This window comes from Notechis scutatus, chromosome 2, assembly GCF_049901735.1.
Source record: "Notechis scutatus isolate UNSWTSFEM ecotype Mainland chromosome 2, rNotScu1.2, whole genome shotgun sequence".
Classification (NCBI taxonomy): Eukaryota; Metazoa; Chordata; class Lepidosauria; order Squamata; family Elapidae; genus Notechis; species Notechis scutatus.
This window is the reverse complement of record NC_142010.1, coordinates 25,409,504-25,429,638: the sequence shown is the minus strand read 5'-3', so window position 1 is coordinate 25,429,638 and position 20,135 is coordinate 25,409,504. Positions and strand designations below refer to the sequence as shown.

Sequence of the window (20,135 nt, the reverse complement as noted above, 5' to 3'; positions counted from 1 at the left end):
AGTGAGTAGGCAGGGAGGGTTCCTGCGGGCCATGTTAGCGGCACAGCCTTGTGTTCCTACACAGCCTGGATTAATTGCTTGGGGGGGTGTTCTAGGGGTGACATTTCTCTGCGGCCCACCAAAATTTTCTCGCGGACCACCAGTGGGCCATGGCCCACCAGTTGGCGACCACTGGACTAGAAGACCTCCAAGATCCCTTCCAACTCTTTTATTCTGTATTCTAAACTATCAATAATGAACAGTAACATATTTTGTGCCTTTGAGGTAGCCTTGGCTCCTGGCGACTGCCTGAGTAAGTCCCTGCAATTTTCTTGGCAAGATTTTAGAAGTGGTTTGCCCTTGCCTTCTTTCTAGGGCTGAGGGAAGGTGACTGGCCCAAGGCTATGCAGCTGGCTGTGTGCCTACATCTCCCAGTTTCTCCCTGGTGCCTTAACCACTACATCAAACTATTTCCCCTGTCGTTCCATGTAATTGGGGTGAAATGGCAGGAGGGAAAGGGCACCACTCGGCAAGAGAAGAAAAAAAGTACTTGTAGGTTCAAAAAAAATGTTGTCCCAGGAGGCAGTGTTTTCATTTATGCCTGACATGTAAAACCAATCAGGCACATAAACTGGAAAATCTCTTTAATTGCTTTATAACAAAGGGTACTTGGTTCTAAAGTTTTCACAGGAAGCACAAGGATTTGGTCACAGTAAGTTTTAAATGTTTACAATTAGAAAAATTGTGATATCATTCATGAACGCAATTTCATTGGCAAACACAGTTAAAACACATGCAAAAGATGAACACGAAGCGTGAGCACTGTTGTTACGAAGGAAATCTGAGCCTGTGCTGCCTGGGGAATTCTGGGAATTGAAATCCCCATATTTTAAAACAGCTGAGGTTGAGAAACACTGGATTAAGCGGTTGAGTCAATGTGTCAGAATTTAACTAATTTTCTACTAATTGTCATACTTCCAGATTACACAATTGTTAAATCCAGTTCTTGAATTTAAAGAATTAGAAACCGGTGCATCTGAGGATGTGCAGAATGTTTTCCAGAATGTTTTGGAACATTATCGTAGCAATGAATTAATAGGGGACAATGAACATTGTTGCATGAATGAGAACATCTATGTTCAGAATGTTTCCGTCTGCTTTGCTCATACTTGTATTGCAATTATCTTAAAACGTCATTTAAAATCAGCGCAAAAATCAGATTAAGTTTGATGGATATCGTGAATTTTCTGGAGTTCCCTACTTGCTGGTTATTTAAAACAAAGTTTATTCAAGTGGATTAGCAGGGTCAATTTCCAGGTCAGAGGGATTGGCTTTGCTGTGGTGAGCTGAAACTTCTCAGCACTGTTAAAAATTAACCTCTGCTCTCATCCTAGACAGGACTGAAAAACAATATGAGTCACGAGGAGCCTGGAAACGTGCCTTCTGTCTCTCCAAATCTAATGAAACCTCCTGCTCTAGTTTTCCTTCTCTTCCAAACGTTGAAGATCTCTTAGCATTTCCCAACTTGTCCAGGAGCTGACTCATAGCCAAGTAAGAAACCAGAAGCTTCAGGGATGACCTTGCAACATCAGCTGGCTTCTGGCACAGAAAACCCTGCCCTGGGTTTTGTGTCCAGCATTCGTGCTCTATATGCTGCAGTGAAAGCAGGAAGAGAAGAAGAAAAAGAAGAAGGTGGAGCCATGGCTGCTGTCCTTCTCCCAGGAAACCTGCAAGATGAAGCCACTTGCTCAGTTTGTCTGGAATATTTCAAGGACCCCGTGTCCATCCAATGTGGGCACAATTTCTGCCGGGCTTGTATCACCAAGAGCTGGAAGAGCCTGGAGGTGGACTTCCCTTGCCCTCAGTGCAGGGAAGTGTTCAAGGAGAAAAGCTTCAGGCCCAACCGACAGCTGGCCAACATGTCTGAGATCATCAGCCAGTTCATCCTGCATGGTGGGAGAGGCCTTGAGGACGACAGGATCTGCGAGAAGCACAAGGAGGCCCTGAAGCTTTACTGCAAAGACGACCAGAAGACCATTTGTGTGGTGTGTGACCGGTCCCGGGACCACCGACCTCATGCGGTGGTGCCTGTAGAAGAGGCAGCCCAGGAATACAAGGTATGCACCTACCTGTCTGTTGCACAAATATTCTTCTCAGGTTTACAAACGTCTCGGGTCTACCTGTCTCGAAAGCCTTTCCACATTGTACCTGTTCTTTGCTGAAATCTACCAAGGGGCTAAGCTAGGCATAAGCTTTCATCGAGAAGGTCCTCGTTCAGTTTCGGGGATCTCCACCTCTATACCTTGAGGAGCTGTTGAATGCCTGAGATAGTATTCTGAAAGCTGACTCAGCAGCTAGGTTCAGACGACATGCTAAATAAACCTCAAGCTTGCTATATTCCCAGTACATGCTCTGGTTTAATGGGGTGGATGGCCTGTTTCATCCAACATGCAGCCAAGCCAATAGCTAGTTTCTGGCATCTGCTGAACCAGAAAGTCCTATTTTAGTCTATGTTGTGCAAACTCACCTGTCTTTCTATGTTCCTTAACTTTTCCAGAAAAAAAAAAATCCAGTAGAAGGGAAGCAATTTTGAGAAAAAATAATAATAATGGTATGCACAAAACTTCCAAATGTTACCTATAAAAAAAATCATTGCTAACCTTTCTGTGATTCTTTTAATTTCTTCCATTAATATCCCCCCTTGCCCCTAAAAGCTTAAGGAAGGATACATGGGGATTTCATCCAAAAGCAGCAATCCAGAATGGTGACCTGAAATACAATAATGGCTGGAAAAGTCACTGTGGTTGCAGTTGGGATTTAAATCATTGCAGTTGGGATTTAGATCATCGTCTTGGGGTTTCCTTTCCAAAAGTCCAACCACTGTACTCCCGTGATGAGAAAACGGAAGAAGATTTCAAAAGAAAGAGGTTCACTTGGATCCCGTGTAAAAATCTATACATGAGACCTCGGTGGGTGGGTGGGAGTTATACAATACAGTTCCCACCTGGAATTAAATTCCATAGTTGCCCCCATGTTTCGTTCCAAATTAAGCCAGGCTCAATCATATCTATTGAAAAATAATGAAATTGTTTTAGTTTTCAGCATTGGGCAAAACAGTAGCCTTTGGACCATTCACTTCCAACAACTGAACCTCACAAGATGCAGGCCTGTGGCTGGTTCCCACTCGTATATTTCCCTTTATAGGGTTAAAAGTTGCAAGGGGATGGAGGGAAGAGGTCAGCAAAACCCACCAAAACCCCTGAGGGATTAGAAGAGCTGAGCTGCTAGTCAGCCAGCTGGGTCAAGCAGAATTTCTGCAGGCTGGTGTGGACAGGGGCACTTCCTAGACACCATGTCCTGGATTTTGTGATTTTCAGGGGGAGCAGCAGATTTGGGTTCTTGGGTATCCCCCATACCAAATGGACAGGGCTTTTCCTCAATCCTTTTTAGATAGGGAACAAAGAGAGGAGCTGATTGCACCTTAAAGCAGTGATCCCCAACCTTTCTTATGCCGCGGCCCGGTACCGGCATTAGCTGGGCGCCGCCATCTTTTTTTGATGAAAAAGTGCTTCCGGTGAGGTCACCGGAAGCACTTTTCATCAAAAAGATGGCGGCGCTAGGCCTGGTGAGCTTTTTCAGGTAGAAATGGCTTTCTACCGGAAAAGCTCACCAGAAAGCGCTAGCGCCGCCATCTTTTTGATGAAAAAGTGCTTCCGGTGAGCTTTCTACCCGGAAAAGCTCACCGGAAGCACTTTTCATCAAAAAAAGATGGCGGCGCCCAGCAAACCAGCAGCCTGGTAGGACTTGTTCCACGGACCGGTACCGGTCCGTGGACCGGTGGTTGGGGACCCCTGCCTTAAAGCACAAAGATTAGATAAGTTTTCCATTCAAAATTAAATTACGATCCAAGACCAAACCCAGTTTTCCATTTTTTATTTTCCACAGTTTTCCATTTCCACCTTTTGTGTTCTCCAATGGTAAACAAAATAATAACAAAAACAACATTTTGTAAACGTTTTCCCTCAGAGAGATAACCCTTTTATTCCCTTGCGTTAAAACCAGGATAGACTCTTGTACAGTCCTAAAATTTCACACATATATTATTCCATGTGGACTGTGGTCCATGAAATCTTGCACAGTAGTACATTTGTTTATCATGAACATACCACAAAGTTCCTCATTAGAGTAGCAATGATTACCTTTTATAGTCTCCCAATATACTCCTTCCTCACTGCATTTAGTAGGATTACTAAAATCATCTCAAAACACTGAAATTAGCTTGCAAGAGTTCAAGTCAGGAAAAAAAATCCTGTTTTGATCCAATGGCTATAATCACAATTTAGCAGGAAGGCTTAGGAAGGAAGGCGAAGACTTTATGTCACCAAGATAAATTAAGCTGTGCCATGGTTCTGCCTCCCCCATTCCCCCAATTCTTTAATAATTATTGAAAGCAATACATTTTAAGTAGGATAGAGAAAGTAAGTTAGTAACAAAAGATGAACCCTGCAATTTTAATATATAAACTTCTAAAGCTGCCTACTGATGAATCCTAAATTCCCTTTGGAGTAAATGACTTTGGATTAACAAAATAGGGCTGATTGCAAACCTGAGATAATCCATGCCAGGCAAGGAATGGTTAAGCCAAGACCTGAATTCCTGTTCTATTTCTGGAAGGAAACCTTCCCAAAGTGGACACAAGATCTCAGACTGACACTGATTCTCTGGAGAGCAAGAGCCAAGCTTGATCTTTGTGGCCCTAGTGCAAATTTCCAGACAAAAATAGAAACTGCAGCTGATGAGGCGACAAAAGCAGGTGAGCTGAGGCACTCTGGGAAGATTTGAGAAGCTAATTTCCTATGTAAGCTTGAGGACCTCCCTATTACCTTCTGCAATCTTTCTTTTTCTTACAAATGAAGAAATGTACAGATAGTCCTGGACTTAGGACCACAACTGAGCCCAAAATTTCTTTTGCTAAACAAGACAGCAGTTAAAGTGAGTTTTTGCCCCATTTTATGACCTTTCTTGCCACAGTTGTTAAGTGAATGACTGCAGTTGTTAAGTTAGTAACACAGTTGTTAAATGAATCTGGCTTCCCCATTGACTTGGCTTGTCAGAAAGTCACAAAAGGGGATCATTTGACCCTGGGACACCGCAACTGTCATAAGTACATGCCAGTTGCCAAGCGTCTTAATTTTTTTATATATATTATTTTTTATTATACATTTTCCTTTATTATATATCACATTTCCATTTCTGCAACGACAGTGTACTGTCTATATCAAGTCTCTTTTGAATAATATATACACCTTGCTTATAACCATTGTTCTCATAATTATACAATATAATCTCTATTGAATACAGATAATATTGTATACCATAATTATAACTATTATTCTCATAGTTATTGCCAAGTGTCTTAATTTTGATCACATGATCATGAGGATGCTGCCATGGTTGTAAATGTGAAAAACAGTCATGTCACTTTTTTTTCAGTGCTGTTGGAACTTTGAACGGTCATTAAATGAACTGTTGTAAGTCGAGGACTACCTGTAGTTTGTAGAGAGTCTCTTTAGCAAGATTTATTGAGAAGAGAAATGTACAGTAAAGATAAGATATATTTAATTATCCATGTAGTAATCGCAGCTAGAATTGTATTTACACAAAATTGGAAAAATGAAAAGATTCCGACAGAAGAGAATGTAATAAGGAAAATACTAGAATGGGCAGAAATTAACAGATTAATACTTGCAATTAAAGAGAAGGAACAAACTGAATATGATCAGATATGGGAATTATTTTATCAATGGCTAGAGAAAAAATATGAAAGCTAGAAATAATTATTAGACCCTTGAAATACAGAAAATACGTTAATGGAATTGAATCCATAAAGAAGAGAAGTGTTATAGTGATAGAAATAATTTATATACTCATATGATAAGAATGTGACAAGAATAGAGAATATTAAAATAATGAATATGGTTGTAAAATGTAATTGTTACAGCACAAGACATTTGTAACTAGACGACATACCGTTAAATGAAAGATGAAATGAATGTATGTATTTTAAATAAAAAAAAAAAAGATTTTTTTAAAAAAAGAGAAGAAAGAGATGGTTTCCATAATTTGGGCAGCTCAACTGTTTCTCACTTAAAGCCTGTCTATCCCTATGTGTGTGTGGAGTCCTTGGTTTGTTTCTAAGAGCCTTCGTGGGATCTGCCAAGTGGGAGGATCTTTTCACTCATAATAGAGACTCTTGCAGCTGGTTATTTACATCAACTTTTCAGGAATAGTTAGTCCTCTGGGAGTGAATTTATCTACCTGCTCTCTTCTTCCATTTCAATGCACAGAGAATCCCCACTCCTCCCCCTAGGGAGAAAGCACAGAGTTGAATCAGAAAAGTAAGTGATCTCCTCCTGTTTTTATTTTTACTTTAAGGCAGCCATCTTAGAAGGCGAGGTTCAAATGTCTACATTTGTCTCCATGTACAGATATCCAACCTTGGTCTCTATAGCATGGAGAAGATTAGTGATTTAAGGCAGGATTACACTTTAAATCAGCCTTCCCCACTTCAGTGCCTTCCAGATCACCAATCTATAAAAAACTTACTTTCCGTTGAGTGGGGCTTGGTATGATGGGGGTTGTGATGTAACAGACTAGATTTTGAAGTTTGTGTGATCCAGAAATTTCACGAGGAATTTATTTAAGCACACACAACCTACATTATTTTTGATGTCTGGATCCAATCCCAGTTCAACTCTTTCTCATGGCAAAGAGTCCAATAGCAAATCAACTCTACCGATGTTTGTGTGCAACTGCCTTATGCCAAGTCAGACTACAGGCCCGTCTTGGACAAACCTGTTTGTTACACTGTTGATGTGGCTCTTGCGAGTTCCCTGCACACATATTTTCTTTGGAAATGACAAAGATTGCACCTGAGCCCTTCTGTAGGGAAAATAGTAGCTCTATCTATATATTACAACAGTGGTCCCCAAATTTTATGACTTGATGGTCTGGCAGGGGGAGGGGAGAGGGGAAGTGACTCATGCAAATGGTGGGCTGGCAAGCATGTGCGCCCGCCGGCCGATTGCTTGCAGACGTTGAGCTGCATGCGCGCATACATGCACGCCAATCTGCCATTTGCACAAGTTAAGCTGCACAGATGCCCCGTATGCCATCCAGCCACTCGTGTGGCCCAGTTCCAAATGGGCCATGGCCCGGAAGTGGGCCGTGGCCCAGGGGTTGGGCTGGTGAGCACATGCGCCTACCAGCCCACCGCTTGTGCAAGTTGAGCTGCACGCGCACATACATGCATGCTGGCCTGCCACTTGTGCAAGTCAAGCTACATGTGGCCCTGTGCGCCAGCCACACTCATGTGGCCCAGTTCCGAAATGGCCATGTCCCGGAAGAGGCCCGTGGCCCAGGGGTGGGAACCCCTCAGTAGTGGGATTCAAAAAAAATTCCTACCGGTTCTGTGGGCATGGTTTGGTGGGTGTGGCAGGGGAAGGATACTATAAAATCTCCAGTCAGAGGTGGTATTTGCCGGTTCTCCGAACTACTCAAACTTTCCGCTACCGGTTCTCCAGAACTGGACAGAACCTGCTGAATACCATCTCTGGAACCCCTGTATTAAAATCTCCAAGAAGTTTTGACTTCATAGCCCTGTGAACTGTTTCACTACAAGTTATTTAGAATATATTTCTATAAAAATTATAATTATATTTCAATACAGCAAAGACTCTGGCAATGTCTTCCTTCCTTCCTCTCATAGCGGCTTATCACAATACACTGAAATAGTAGTAAAGTGTTACACAATAATAAGTGTTTGCCAGAATATGCCATTTAATAGTTGGTGTAAGGGCATAAATCATTATAGCTAGGGGCTTCATAACATTCTTTGCAGACTCATAATTTTTCCTGTGAATGCGTGGAATCTTCTCAAATCTTGATTGCCTCAAAATTGTGAAAGCATTCTTTAAAAAATAACTGTATACTTTGGACCTTAGGAACAAATACAGACTCGCTTGGATTTCTTGAAGAAAGAGAGACAGGAACTCCTGGAATTCAAAACTCAGGATGACAAGAAGAGCCAAGAATTGCTGGTAGGTACTTATTGTTACTCAGAAATTGGCAAGCTTGTTCAGCATTGTTCAGTCAGATGCAGAATGCAGATATGTGACTCAATAAGATTTTTGAAGAAAATCTTAGTAAAGGATTTTGTTTGTTAATGTCTATGGACATTCTCAGTCATCTTTGGCTTTTTAAAAAGAAAACCATAGAAACTGAAAGACAAAAGGTCCTCTCTGAATTTGAATTCTACCTTCTAGAATTTGAATAAACTCTTTTTAGTTTATTAATATCACAACCACAAACCAGGAGTGAGACTTCCGTGTTCAGAAGCACTGTGTCCCTATTTCCATATACTGAGGTGGAATAATAAAACATGTCACTTTATCTTCTCCTAGTAGTTCTTCGAAAAGCAGGATAGAAGTAGAATAATATATCAACATCCTGTAGGAGAGGTTCCTCTCAGGCCCACACTGGAGATTTCTTTGAGAAACATTTATAGAATTCAATATATATCTTGCTTTTCTATCTATAGGGCATTCATATACTGTACTGTAGATAGTCTTCCAAATGATGACTATCTAGCATCAGTGGGAAAATACAGGTAGTCCTTGACTTACAACAGTTCATTTAGAGACTGTTTGAAGTTACAACAGCACTGAAAGAGGGGTTTATAACTGTTTTTCACACTTATAACCATTGCAGCTTCCCATGGTCATGTGATCAAAATTAAGACATTGGGTAACTGACTCTTATTTACGACGCTTGCAATGTCCCAGTGTCATATGATCAACTTATGCGAACTTCTGACCCGTAAAGTCAATGGGAAAGCCAGATTTGCTTATCAACTATGTTACGAACTTAACAACTGCAGGGATTCACAACTGTGGAAAAAAATGAGGCAAAACTCACTTAACAACAGAAATTTTGGGCTCAATTGTGGTTGTAAGTTGAGGATTACCTTCTAGTTTTAGGTCAGTCTCCCTGAAACTGGTGCTCTTCAGCTGTATTGGGAGTTAGCAAAGCATGGTGGATGATTAAACTGGTGAAGTCTATTCCAGTGATAATTCTTCTAGGATAATTGTCTTCTGCTCCCTTGTCTTTTTTCTTTCACTTTTTAAAAAGAAAACCATAGAAACCGAGAGACAGAAAGTTCTCTCTGAATTTGAAGGGCTACGCCAGTTTCTCCATGATCAAGAACAGGTTCTCCTTGGACAGCTGGACAAGATGGAGAAGGGCATTGTGAAAAGACAGAATGAAAACATCACAGAGCTGTCCAAGGAAATTTCCCTCCTCAACAAATTCATTGCTGATCTGGAGGACAAAAACCAAGAACCATTGCTTGATTTCCTGAAGGTAAGACTTAACAACAGACAAATATAGGCTCAACAGCAGTAACTGTGAGAGGGATCTTGGAGTCTTAGTGGACAACCAGCTAAATATGAGCCAGCAGTGTGCAGCAGCCAAAAAAGCTAATGCAATCCTAAGTTGCATTAACAGAGGGATACAATCAAGATCAAGTGAGGTACTAATACCACTCTATAAAGCCTTAGTAAGACCAGACCTAGAGTACTGCATCCAGTTTTGTTCACCACATTATAAAAAAGATGTTGAGACTCTAGAAAAAGTACAGAGAAGAGCAACCAGGATGATTAGGGGACTGGAGGCTAAAACATACAATGAACGGTTGCAGGAACTGGGCTTGGCTAGTTTAGTAAAGAGAAGGACCAGGGGCGACATGATAGCGGTCTTCCAATATTTGAGGGGCTGCCACAGGGACGAAGGAGTCAAGCTATTTTCTAACGCGCCTGTAGGCTAAACAAGGAATAATGGATAGAAACTGAACAAGGAGAGATTCAACCTGGAAATAAGGAGAAACTTTCTGACAGTGAGAACAATTAACCAACGGAACAGCTTGCCCTCGGAAGTTTTGGGAGCACCATCACTTGAGACTTTCAAGAAGAGATTGGACTGCCATTTGCCAGAAATGGTGTAGGGTCTCCCGCTTGGGTGGGGGGTTGGACTAGATGACCTACAAGGTCCCTTCCAACTGATACAGATTATCTGTTATCTGTAAATATAGAAATGTTGTGTAGCATCAGGTCTTTCTGCATTAGCGCACATCACTGGGTGTTGAGAAAACTTAGCTATGGCTTACTCAATACACCAGAAGACAATGCAGCAATTTAGTGACTGGGTAGATATACTGTGGCTAAACCTGGTAGGGCTTAGTTTCACTAACTTATAGCTTTCAAACGCTCATGTCAGAGAGAAGGAGATTACTAGTTGGATTTATTATTATGTTACCTGAAATCTTTTCAACTGGACAGGTTTGGGGCATATTGCTTTCTACCTGAATTGTTTAAATATTACAAAAATTATAACAGCAGTGTAGTACAGCTGAACAGGCTAAAGATTACATAATTTTAGGAGTGTATCATAGGATTCTACTGATCAAGGAAATGGCATTTATGTGCTTCCATGCCTCAATAAACAGGGATCAAATGTTATATAAAAGAGAAACTGTCTGGAATTATTGCTTACTTGTGTAATGTTTTAGGGAGAGACAAACCTGCTTGTGTTTCCTAATTCATTTAAATAAGTGTTTTTCAACCTTGGCGACTTTAAGATAAGTGGACTTCAACACCCAGAATCCCCCAGCCAGTGTTTCCACCCATCTGAAAAATTGCCAAGTTTGAAAAACACCGATTTAAATAAACGGAGGTTTTTATTTATTCATGAACTAGGGCCAAATGTTGTAATATTTCTTAGAATTGATAGAAAAAAATGTTTGGAGGTTAGAGGCTTTAATTCAACAAACTTTTCAAATGTAGGCCAGCGGCTGTTTGTATTTATACTGGATAAACCCTTCTATCTTTGCCACTTGAAAGTTCTCCCTGGCCTTAGGTTTTGGCCATGAGCATTACTCTCATGTTACACCTGATGTTTCCATACTATAGAGTTTCGTATGACTATTTAAAGATTGCCACATTCTTTTCTGAAGACCATAGCACTTGAGAAATTAAGGTTAAGGTCCCCTTAAGTGTGAATGGTATCTATTAATAGTCTACTGTACTTAAGCATGGTGCTGGAAAGTGCAGTGGGAAGTATGTTGAGTATTCTGCAGCTTTTTCCTTGATGATTCAAGGTCCATCTGATTTCATGACAACTCAGAAAGCTGAATTGGAAGCTTTTCATGATCAGATGACTAAGCCCCTTGTCTTTCTTAAAGCAAATCCTGTAGTTCCTGAGATGTAAACAAACTGAGAAGCAACAAGATATGTAGAAGGCTAGGGAGAAATAAGGCAAATTTATCATTTATTTATTTTTCAAATTGCCTGCAGCGGTTTACAGTACTAAGTAAAACCAAACTTTTAGTGAAAATGAATTAGGCCTAGAAGTAAATAATAATAAAGGCAAGCTATCAGAATATTAAAAACAGTTGTTGCTACATTACGTTAAAAGAACTTCAAGAAGAAAAATGCCAGCTTGTAAAAATATAATTTATATAATGGTTTTCAGACTACATTTAAAAGTAATGACTGCCAAGGTCATACTGGTAGTCCTCTTTTAGCAACTCTTCACACTTAAGATTGATGAAAAGGTATATGACTTTCACAGATGTGCAAAGCAAAGGAAAACTGAAGTAGGATCATAAGCACAGTTGTCATTTCACTTGGTGCCTGCATTGCTTAACGACTGACTTGGGAGTCCCAATTGTAGTCACTAAACGAGGACTATCTACATTGCAATGAAGATGGAATTCACAGTTGTGGGGCCAATACAAAGAAGGATGATATTCAAGTTAATTGCAGCCAGGTCACCTTTCTTGGTGGCTCCATCAAAAGTCTCTTAGTTGATGAGTGAAGCCCCAGTTAGTAGTACGATAGACTAGGACATCTCTTTCCCTAATCATCTGTTCTTTTTTTCCTCTCTCTCTCTCTTGTAGGATGTGACAGCTATTATTGCCAGGTATGAAGCTGCATTTCCACCCTCTCTTTCCCTTTGGGTATGAACAAATCAAAAAGTCAGTGACAGCTGTTTGGAGAAATATGGTCTCAAAGACATGCTGTGGCCCAGCCTCCTTGGATCAGGGTTAACAATCCTAGGCTGTTGATGTCTTATTTGTAGGGAAATAAGATACTCTTTGGCTCTGAAAGTCTTAAGTTTCGTTCATCTATATATGCGGTACAGCTAGTAGGAGCTAGATTGAAAGAGTAGTTTCTATGTGTTCAGAGAGCTTGAGTTTGCTCAAGCTTGGGCTTAAAACTTTTGCTTTGCCTAAGGTTGCCCAACTTGCCTTATCTCCATAAATAGCAATGGCCTCTAGACTTGTATACTGCTTCACAGTGCTTTACAACCCACTCTAATCAGTGTACAGATTCACTAACAATGTAGGTCCTCATTTTATTGACTTCAGAAGGATGGAAGGCTGAGTCAACCTTGAGTCGGTCAGGATCAAACTTTTAGCAATGGGCAGAATTAGCCTGCAATATTGCATTCTAACCACTGCACCACCATGGCTAATATAAAAATAAAAACCCCAATGAAAGTTGTCATCAAACTGTAATTTGGTGAAATTATTTAAATATGTGGGTGTACATATTCGCATAAAGTTAAGTTCTACACAGTTGTGCCTTGACCCCGTCCACTTTTTGGAATATGCCTGTCAATGTGTATGTCAAATGAATCTATGAACATAAAAAAGGATTTGCACTGTCGTCTTATGCGAGCCTTCCCGAACAAGTGTCATCTGGATGTGTTTTGGAACTTCCAAAAGTGCCGTTGGAAGAAATTCTGGAAATTGTCTTAGTGTATCTGGAGGCTTCCAGGTTAGGTCATCCTGGAGAAAATCTGTCCATGTAATTCCTAGGAATCTACTCTCAAGTTGGTGCTACTTAATCAAACAAATACCAAGCTGAGGGAAGGATAGCTTAAAGATTCAGATGATTTCAACCTTTCCTTCTCAGAAGTGTGAAACAGACTAATAATTTGTCCTTGAAGAATCTATCTAGAAGCTCTACTTCAGAGGCCTCCAAACTTGGCAACTTTAAGACTTGTGGACTTCAACTCCCAGAATTCTCCAGCATAGCTGGCTGGAGAATTCTGGGAGTTGAAATCCACAAGTCTCAAAGTGGCCAAGATTGGGGATCCCAGCTCTACTTTATAATGCAAAATCTGAAATTTACTAAATATTTCCTCTATTTTTTGCCATTAAATTTCCACTCGGATCAAAGCACAGGTGAGAAATAACTTTTGAAGCCTCAAACTTGCCAATTGTTTTGAACTATAATGGAAAGTTTACCTCCCAGTCCTGATATCTTTCTTTTTCTTATTTGTTAGAAGTGACAAAGTTAAATGTCAGAAGCCTGTTCCAGTTTCCTCTGACATGAAGGGCCATGTCTCCAACTTCACTTTGAAGACAGTGTCGCTCAAGGAAGTACTTAAGAAGTTCAAAGGTAGAGAAAATGAACACTTGCCATGAAAATCTGATTATTTTAGCATCTAAAGAAACTTGGGGCATGGAAGCTCTGATGCTGGCAATGATTAATAACAATACTTGATTGTTCATATATAGCTGTCCTTGGAAAAAAGGAAATCAACAACTAGTTAGAATAGAATAGAATAGAATAGAATAGAATAGAATAGAATAGAATAACAGAGATGGAAGGGATCTTGGAGGTCTACTAATCCAACCCACTGCTTAGGCAGGAAACCCTACATCACTTCAGATAAATGGTTATCCAATCTCTTCTTAAAAACTCCCACTGTTGGGGTATTTAGAACTTCTGGAGGAAGTTTGTAGAAAGTTTGTATGACTTCGATTAAAATTAAGAAGCAAGAGTGAAAATTGCACGAGTAAGATAAAATCATGCTATATTTATGTTACATTGTCTGATATAAAAGATTGATATAAAAGTGAATAAGGCTATCCTTTTATAAATCTTAGCAGTAAAGTAATTTTAAATCAATCATATTAGTAAAGTAATTAGTATTAATATTCTACACTTCTAACTTGACACCCAATCGTCTGCCTTTACTAATAAGTTTTACAACACTTATCTATTTTTACCACACACCATTCTCCTCAAGCATGTAGAGTGTGTTTTTGAGAATGATATTCAAGAAGAAGCTTTTGTAGTTAAATGGTCCTGAAATGGGCCAGAGATCTTTATTCCTAATATTATGGTGGCCAACCTAAAAGTGATGTTCTGTTGGTTAGATTGTTGGGAGATCTCATCAGTCTATGGAATTTATTCCCACAAGACATGGTGATGGCTATTTTTAGAATAGAGTTGGCTAATTTATAGAGGACAGGTCTATCAAGGCTTTTAGTCTTGAAAACTCAACTTTGAGTTGATTCTGATTCTGAAATACCAAGGAAGTATGGGTATCCTTGCTTACAACCTTTTATTCAGTGACTATTCGATGTTACAATGGCACTGAAAAAATGACCTGTGGCCATTTTTCACACGACCACTGTGACATCCCCATGGTCACGTGATCAAAATTCAAACTCTTGGTAACTGGCATGTACTTATGATGGTTGTATTGTCCCGGGGGTCATGTGATCACCTTTTGCGACCTTCTGACAAGCAAAGTCAACAGGAAAGCCAGATTTATTTAACAACTGTGTTACTAACTTAATACCTGCAGTGATTTAGTTAACAACCTTGCCCAGAATGGTTGTAAAATGGGGCAAAATTAATTTAACAACTGTCTTGTTCAACAATAGAAATTTTGGGCTCAATTGTGGTCACAAACTGAGGGCTACCTATATTACAGAGAAAGGGTCAGATCTCTGCCTTGGTTAGCCATTGTGAGAAACCAAATGCTATAACAGAGTGGTCCTTGGTCTGAATCAGCAGAGCTGTTCCTATGTTGTTATGACACGGGTGGGCTTCAAAAATTTTAGCAAAGTGTTCTCTGTCCTGTTGCTGGGTGGGTGTGGCCATGGTGGGCGTGGCCTAGTCAGCCTCCTGCACCTGGAGCCTCCAGGAAGGCGAAAATGGCCTCCCAGGTTCCAGAGGCTCTCTGGAAGCCGGAAACGGGTCCATTTCTGGCCTTCCCGAACTTCTGGGAGGCCCGTTTTTCACCCTCCTGAGCCTCCGTACACGCTCTGCACTTACCTGCATCCAAAACAGGCCACGTGGGGACTCCTGTAAGGGGTGGGGCCAGCCAGGAGTGGGATTTGGGGTTTCTCCAAACTGCACAGAATCTTAGCTAGGGGCTCTCCTGAACCAGAGGTGGTATTCAGCAGGTTCTGACCAGTTCTGGAGAACCGGTAGCGGAAATTTTGAGTAGTTCAGAGAACCGGCAAATATGCCTATGACTGGCCCCACCGCCATCTATGCTCTGCCTCCCGAGTCCCAGCTGATTGGCTGGTCTTCTTTTGTTGTCCTGCACAGGAGAATGGAGCTGGAAAGCAGGTTAGTGGGGTGGGGAGGGAATGGGGATTTTGCAGTGTATCCTTCCCCTGCCACGCCCACCAAGCCACGCCCACAGAACTGGTAGTAAAAAACTTTGAATTCCTCCACTGTCCCAAACCCCTCTGAACCCCCAGCAGCCCACGCTTGTCTTATGAGTAATATATACAGAGCAGTGGTGGGATTCAAATTTTTTTACTACCGGTTCTGTGGGCCTGGCTTGGTGGGCGTGGCAGGGGAAGGATACTGTAAAATCTCCAGTCAGAGGTGGTATTTGCCAGTTCTCCGAACTACTCAAAACTTCCACTACCGGTTCTCCAGAACTGGTCAGAACCTGGTGAATACCATCTCTGATATAGAGCGTATGAGATTGAGGAACACTGAGTTCAAGGTATTTGGATAAAACTGCTTTCTGTTGCCTTTTAGATCTGACTCCTTGACAAATGTGTTCTCTTCTTTCAGATCATCTCCGGGATGAACTGGGGAAAGGTGAGAAAGGTAAATGTTATAAGCCAAGCAAAATTGTCAAAGCCAAAATCATGCATGCAGTGCATAGATGTAGACTTCCTGTTTATGCTTTCTGTTACCATGACAGGGCACTTTTTCAATGTTTAAATGTTACCCTTCTCTCCCACATGTTATTTTTCCATTAATTTAACAAAACATAGTCATAATAATTCATGGTTGCTCTTCTGTAAAGGTAAATAAGATAGACTTAAAAAGTGCTGTTTCAATAATGATTACTTGCTACAAGTAGTCCTTGACTTATAACTGATTACGCAGTCACTGAAGTTATGACAGAACTCCCCAGGGGTATTTTCACCTCTGATCTAAAGTTCCAACAGCTGCCTTCCATCCCCACCGCCCTGCATTCACATAACCACATGTTATGCATGGTTGCATTTGCAGCCATTTCAAAAGTCCAGTGGTCATACAACTGTGTTTTGTGACGATTTTGCAGAAAACCAGCATTTACCTCCAGTTTTCAGGAAAACTGGCCCAAAGCAAACAAAGGTTCACTTTACAACTGTGGTGTTTGCTTAATGACCACCACAAAAAAGGTTGTAAAATTGAGTCGGTCATGTGGATGATTACTTTATGACCCTTACATCTTACAACCGTAATTGACGGGCTCCTTTATGGGCATAAGGTGAGGACTATCTGTAAAAGGATTCAATGTTTGGCGCTGGTATAATAAGCAAGACAAGTCGTATCCAATTAATAGATGGGAATATTCAGGTAGGTTCAGATGGAAATCTTCAGGGTTTCCCAGTAAGCAAAGATATTTCAGTGAAAAAATAAACATGTTGCTCAGTGCTGTTACTATGGCCTGCCTTGATCTAAACAGGGGTGTGGCATTATGGCCCTTTTATGATCTGTGAACTTCAACTCCCAGAATTTCCGAGCCATGCTCATGTTCACAGGCATAGTTTTTGGTTTTTTTAAAAAAGAAAATGAAAACAAAGCAAAATACTCAACAAAAGAGAAAGAGGAACCCTCTAATTTTCACACACAGACCTTTGCACCCTCTCTTTGCTGCTGCTGCTTTTCCTTGCTATTACTGTGGTTATGATAGTTGACATGGCGCTATGTGCTTCAACTTAGAGGACTTGCTTCTGGATCTGGAGACCGCCAACCACCTCCTCCTCATCTCGCCGGATCTCAAGACGGTGCGGATGGGTTGCCGCAAGCAAGACCTCTCTGACAGCCCCAAACGCTTTGACACCAACTCTCGAGTCCTGGCAAAGGAAGGGTTCAAGTCTGGGCGGCATTACTGGGAGGTGGAGGTGGGATCCGCCGACGGCTGGGCCTTTGGAGTGGCCAAGGAATCGGTGCGAAGGAAAGGGCTGACTCAATTTTGCCCCGAAGAGGGCATTTGGGCCCTACAGCAAAATGGAGGGCAATATTGGGCAGTCACCACTCCTCAACGCACCCCGCTTTTTCTGAACGAGAAGCTGATTAAAATTAGAGTCTACTTAGACTACGAAGGAGAGGAAGTGTCCTTCTACAATGCTGACACCATGCAACACATCTTTACCTTTAACATCGCCTTCACAGAGAAGATGTTTCCGCTCTTCTCAGTGTGCTCCACTATAACCTATATTAAACTTTGCTCCTGAGACGAAAAGGATGCCTCGATAGAAACAGGAAGAAGCCCTGGTGATGCAAGTGCTACTTGTTTTGATATGGGGCTGACCTCCAAGAGAGACACAAGGGTTGTGGGGAAAACACGTGAGAAGCCTGGCCACCTTCAGATGGCAGTGGGGTTGAAAAATAAATCTTGGACAAAGTTGCAGAAGATGCCACCAATTTATCTACGCCATGCAGGAGTCCTGCTAATAGCCTTGGTGTTTGAGGTTCTGTTTCTAACCCAATCCTATCACACAGTTAGGTAGGATTGCATCTCACCTGCCTTGAATGTTGAGAAGAAGTGTAATGGTTCCCCTTCCTTTGGAATAGCTGTAGGGAATATGACAAAGAGACGGTAAATTGTGTCAAAATTGCATACAGGACTGTCCCCACCCTCTAGCTGCTATGTCTTTCCTCCAAAAGAGTTACAAAGGTGATGTTTCACAACAGGGAAGTGATGGATGGAAGGCTTTCCCTTGTCCGGTTCTTTCTCTCCAGCAGGGTCTCTGATTTGATGTTAATACAAACACCAATACTAACAGAATATTTGTAGCTCCAGGTTGAACCGTGGTGCCCTTAGTGCTCTCTGAATGGGGATGTTTTCTTGCAGACATTTCATTGTCCAACTAGGTAACATCATCAGTGCTAGAAGGGGAGTGGGCTTTACTCTCTGTTTTATATACAAGGATTGGTGGGAATGTTCTTGGTAGTTCCTTGATTAGGCTATTCTTTACCGCTCGATTGTTTGTCTCATTTGGTAATGCCTCGATTGGGGTATTGTTTACTGCTTGTAAATTGCTTGTAAACAATCAAGGGTAGAGAAGCGTCTGCAAGAAAACGACCAAGCTCAGAGAGCATCAAAACCCCCACATAAACATGGTTCTTGAACCTTGGTATAGGAAAGGCAACTGGTCAAGAGTTGCAGGAAAGGGTAAAATAATCTGTGTCCTCTCTTTCTCCCTCCCTCCCTCTTTCTTTGGCTTCTTCTCAAGGTATCTTAGTGGAGGAAAGAGAATGCTTGGGGCATCAAAATATAAGATGCCCACATACTGTGCAGTTCCCAGGGGCAGTTGAAGAAAGATTTCATCCTACAGAATCACACACAATTAGAGCTAATGTTTCTATTTACTATTAAAAAAATAATTACTTTTCTTAAGTTTATTTTTTTCAGCTTTAGTTCTTGGACTGTGGGATTTCTCAATGCAAATGATGTGTGGCTGGCTCTTGAATGCAGGGGAGATTCTCTTTGATGTGGCCTTGCGGGCTTTTTGCACTTACTGTACCTTGCAGTACAGAATTGATTGCTCGTGTGAAGAGGCTTTTGCAAATAAATCCTGAAGATGTGGATGGATGCCTGAAGACACCTGCCCTTGGGCCTTGTATATGTGCACCCAGAGAACAGCAAGCCATTCTCTTTGTCTAGCTAGACCCATAGTGGATAGTGGGGATTCAGTGGGCTTTGCTTGCCCGTCCCAAATAGCTTGGAATGTACCATCTGTCGGATGGGATGCTGTGGAGTTGCTTTACAAGAATCTATCCTGAAATGGGACCTGGGATTGACTAAGCTTTGGTGTGGCTCAGAAGAAGCACATTTGGGAAATACAACATTGATAATCTAGGTGTGGATTTAACATGCTCTCCTGGTAAACTCCTGCAACCCTGAAATCAACCTGTCCACATGTAAATAAACGGGTTCTTATCAAGATGCTTGGACAGTACTGTGTTCTTTTTGTTTGTTTTTTCCCCTTGGAGTAAGATGGCCTTAGGAAACCTATCTTGATGTGGTGGGAGGAGAGGGAATTGAGGAAAGAGTGTTATTTTAAACAATCACCACACAGGTTGGGCATAAAGTCAATTCTGTATCATTTCCAAATTTTTACCTTTGCCATCATGGGCGATGATGAAAAGCTCCTATTTTTCCTCCTCTTGCATCAGGCCTGGCATTAGTCAGAGGAGGCCTCGGCCTCAGGTATCAGACACAGTCGTAGGGATGAAAGCAGCAATGGGGTGTGCTTGGGACAGTAGAACAGTATTTGTACCTCAGGACCTGCTCCACACACCACATTAGGAGTATGGCAGGAATGTATGTTCAGGAGTAAGATTTAATTGTGGGGCTCTTCAGCTTCTGGATAAGGAAAAGATGAGCAGGTATCTAGGTTCTCAGCTAGGAAGGAAGGAAGGAAGGTTATTGGTTATTGGTTGTGCATATATTCTATCTTTAACATATGATTCTATATGACATCAATACTACCATCATCCACATACAATTTGAACTTATATTCCTGGCTACAAATTTTGTGATTTATTAACCTTGGCTTTTTTCTGCCAGTATTTCTAATAGCGAGAGTGGCCACCCTGGTCTTATTCCATTACTGATTTGAAAATCTGCAGAGCGCTCCATTAGCCATAACTGTTGCTTTTTGCCATTGATATATACTTTAAACTCAAGCTTGCATATTGTATTATAAAGCCCTCATAGCTCATTCTCTTATTTGACTTTTCTATCAGTGAGGCTCCTCTCCATTTGGAAATTCA

The 20,135-nt window shown here is 41.3% G+C and overlaps 1 protein-coding gene across 2 annotated transcripts; it reads left to right on the top strand.

Annotated features, from left to right (window-relative positions):
• The first annotated feature begins 1,380 nt into the window (after positions 1–1,380).
• On the top strand, positions 1,381–19,303 carry TRIM7 (tripartite motif containing 7). Of its 2 annotated transcripts, none has more exons than XM_026686958.2 (7): positions 1,381–2,096; positions 7,983–8,078; positions 9,169–9,399; positions 11,993–12,015; positions 13,387–13,502; positions 15,933–15,968; positions 17,076–19,303. In XM_026686958.2, the coding sequence occupies exons 1-7, from the start codon at positions 1,554–1,556 to the stop codon at positions 17,588–17,590; spliced, it is 1,560 nt and encodes a 519-aa protein (XP_026542743.1). In that variant the 5' UTR covers positions 1,381–1,553; the 3' UTR covers positions 17,591–19,303. The 2 variants fall into 2 exon arrangements, with proteins under 2 accessions (XP_026542743.1, XP_026542744.1); XM_026686959.2 differs by having other exon boundaries at positions 1,396–2,096; positions 15,933–15,959.
• The last annotated feature ends 832 nt before the right edge of the window (positions 19,304–20,135 follow it).

Excerpts from the sequence above, each read along its gene's own strand:
- TRIM7 (XM_026686958.2), top strand. The coding sequence starts at position 1,554 with ATGACCTTGCAACATCAGCTGGCTTCTGGCACAGAAAACCCTGCCCTG. Across the intron at positions 2,097-7,982 it reads AGGCAGCCCAGGAATACAAG|GAACAAATACAGACTCGCTT; the intron begins GTATGCACCTAC and ends TTTGGACCTTAG. Across the intron at positions 13,503-15,932 it reads AGTACTTAAGAAGTTCAAAG|ATCATCTCCGGGATGAACTG; the intron begins GTAGAGAAAATG and ends CTCTTCTTTCAG.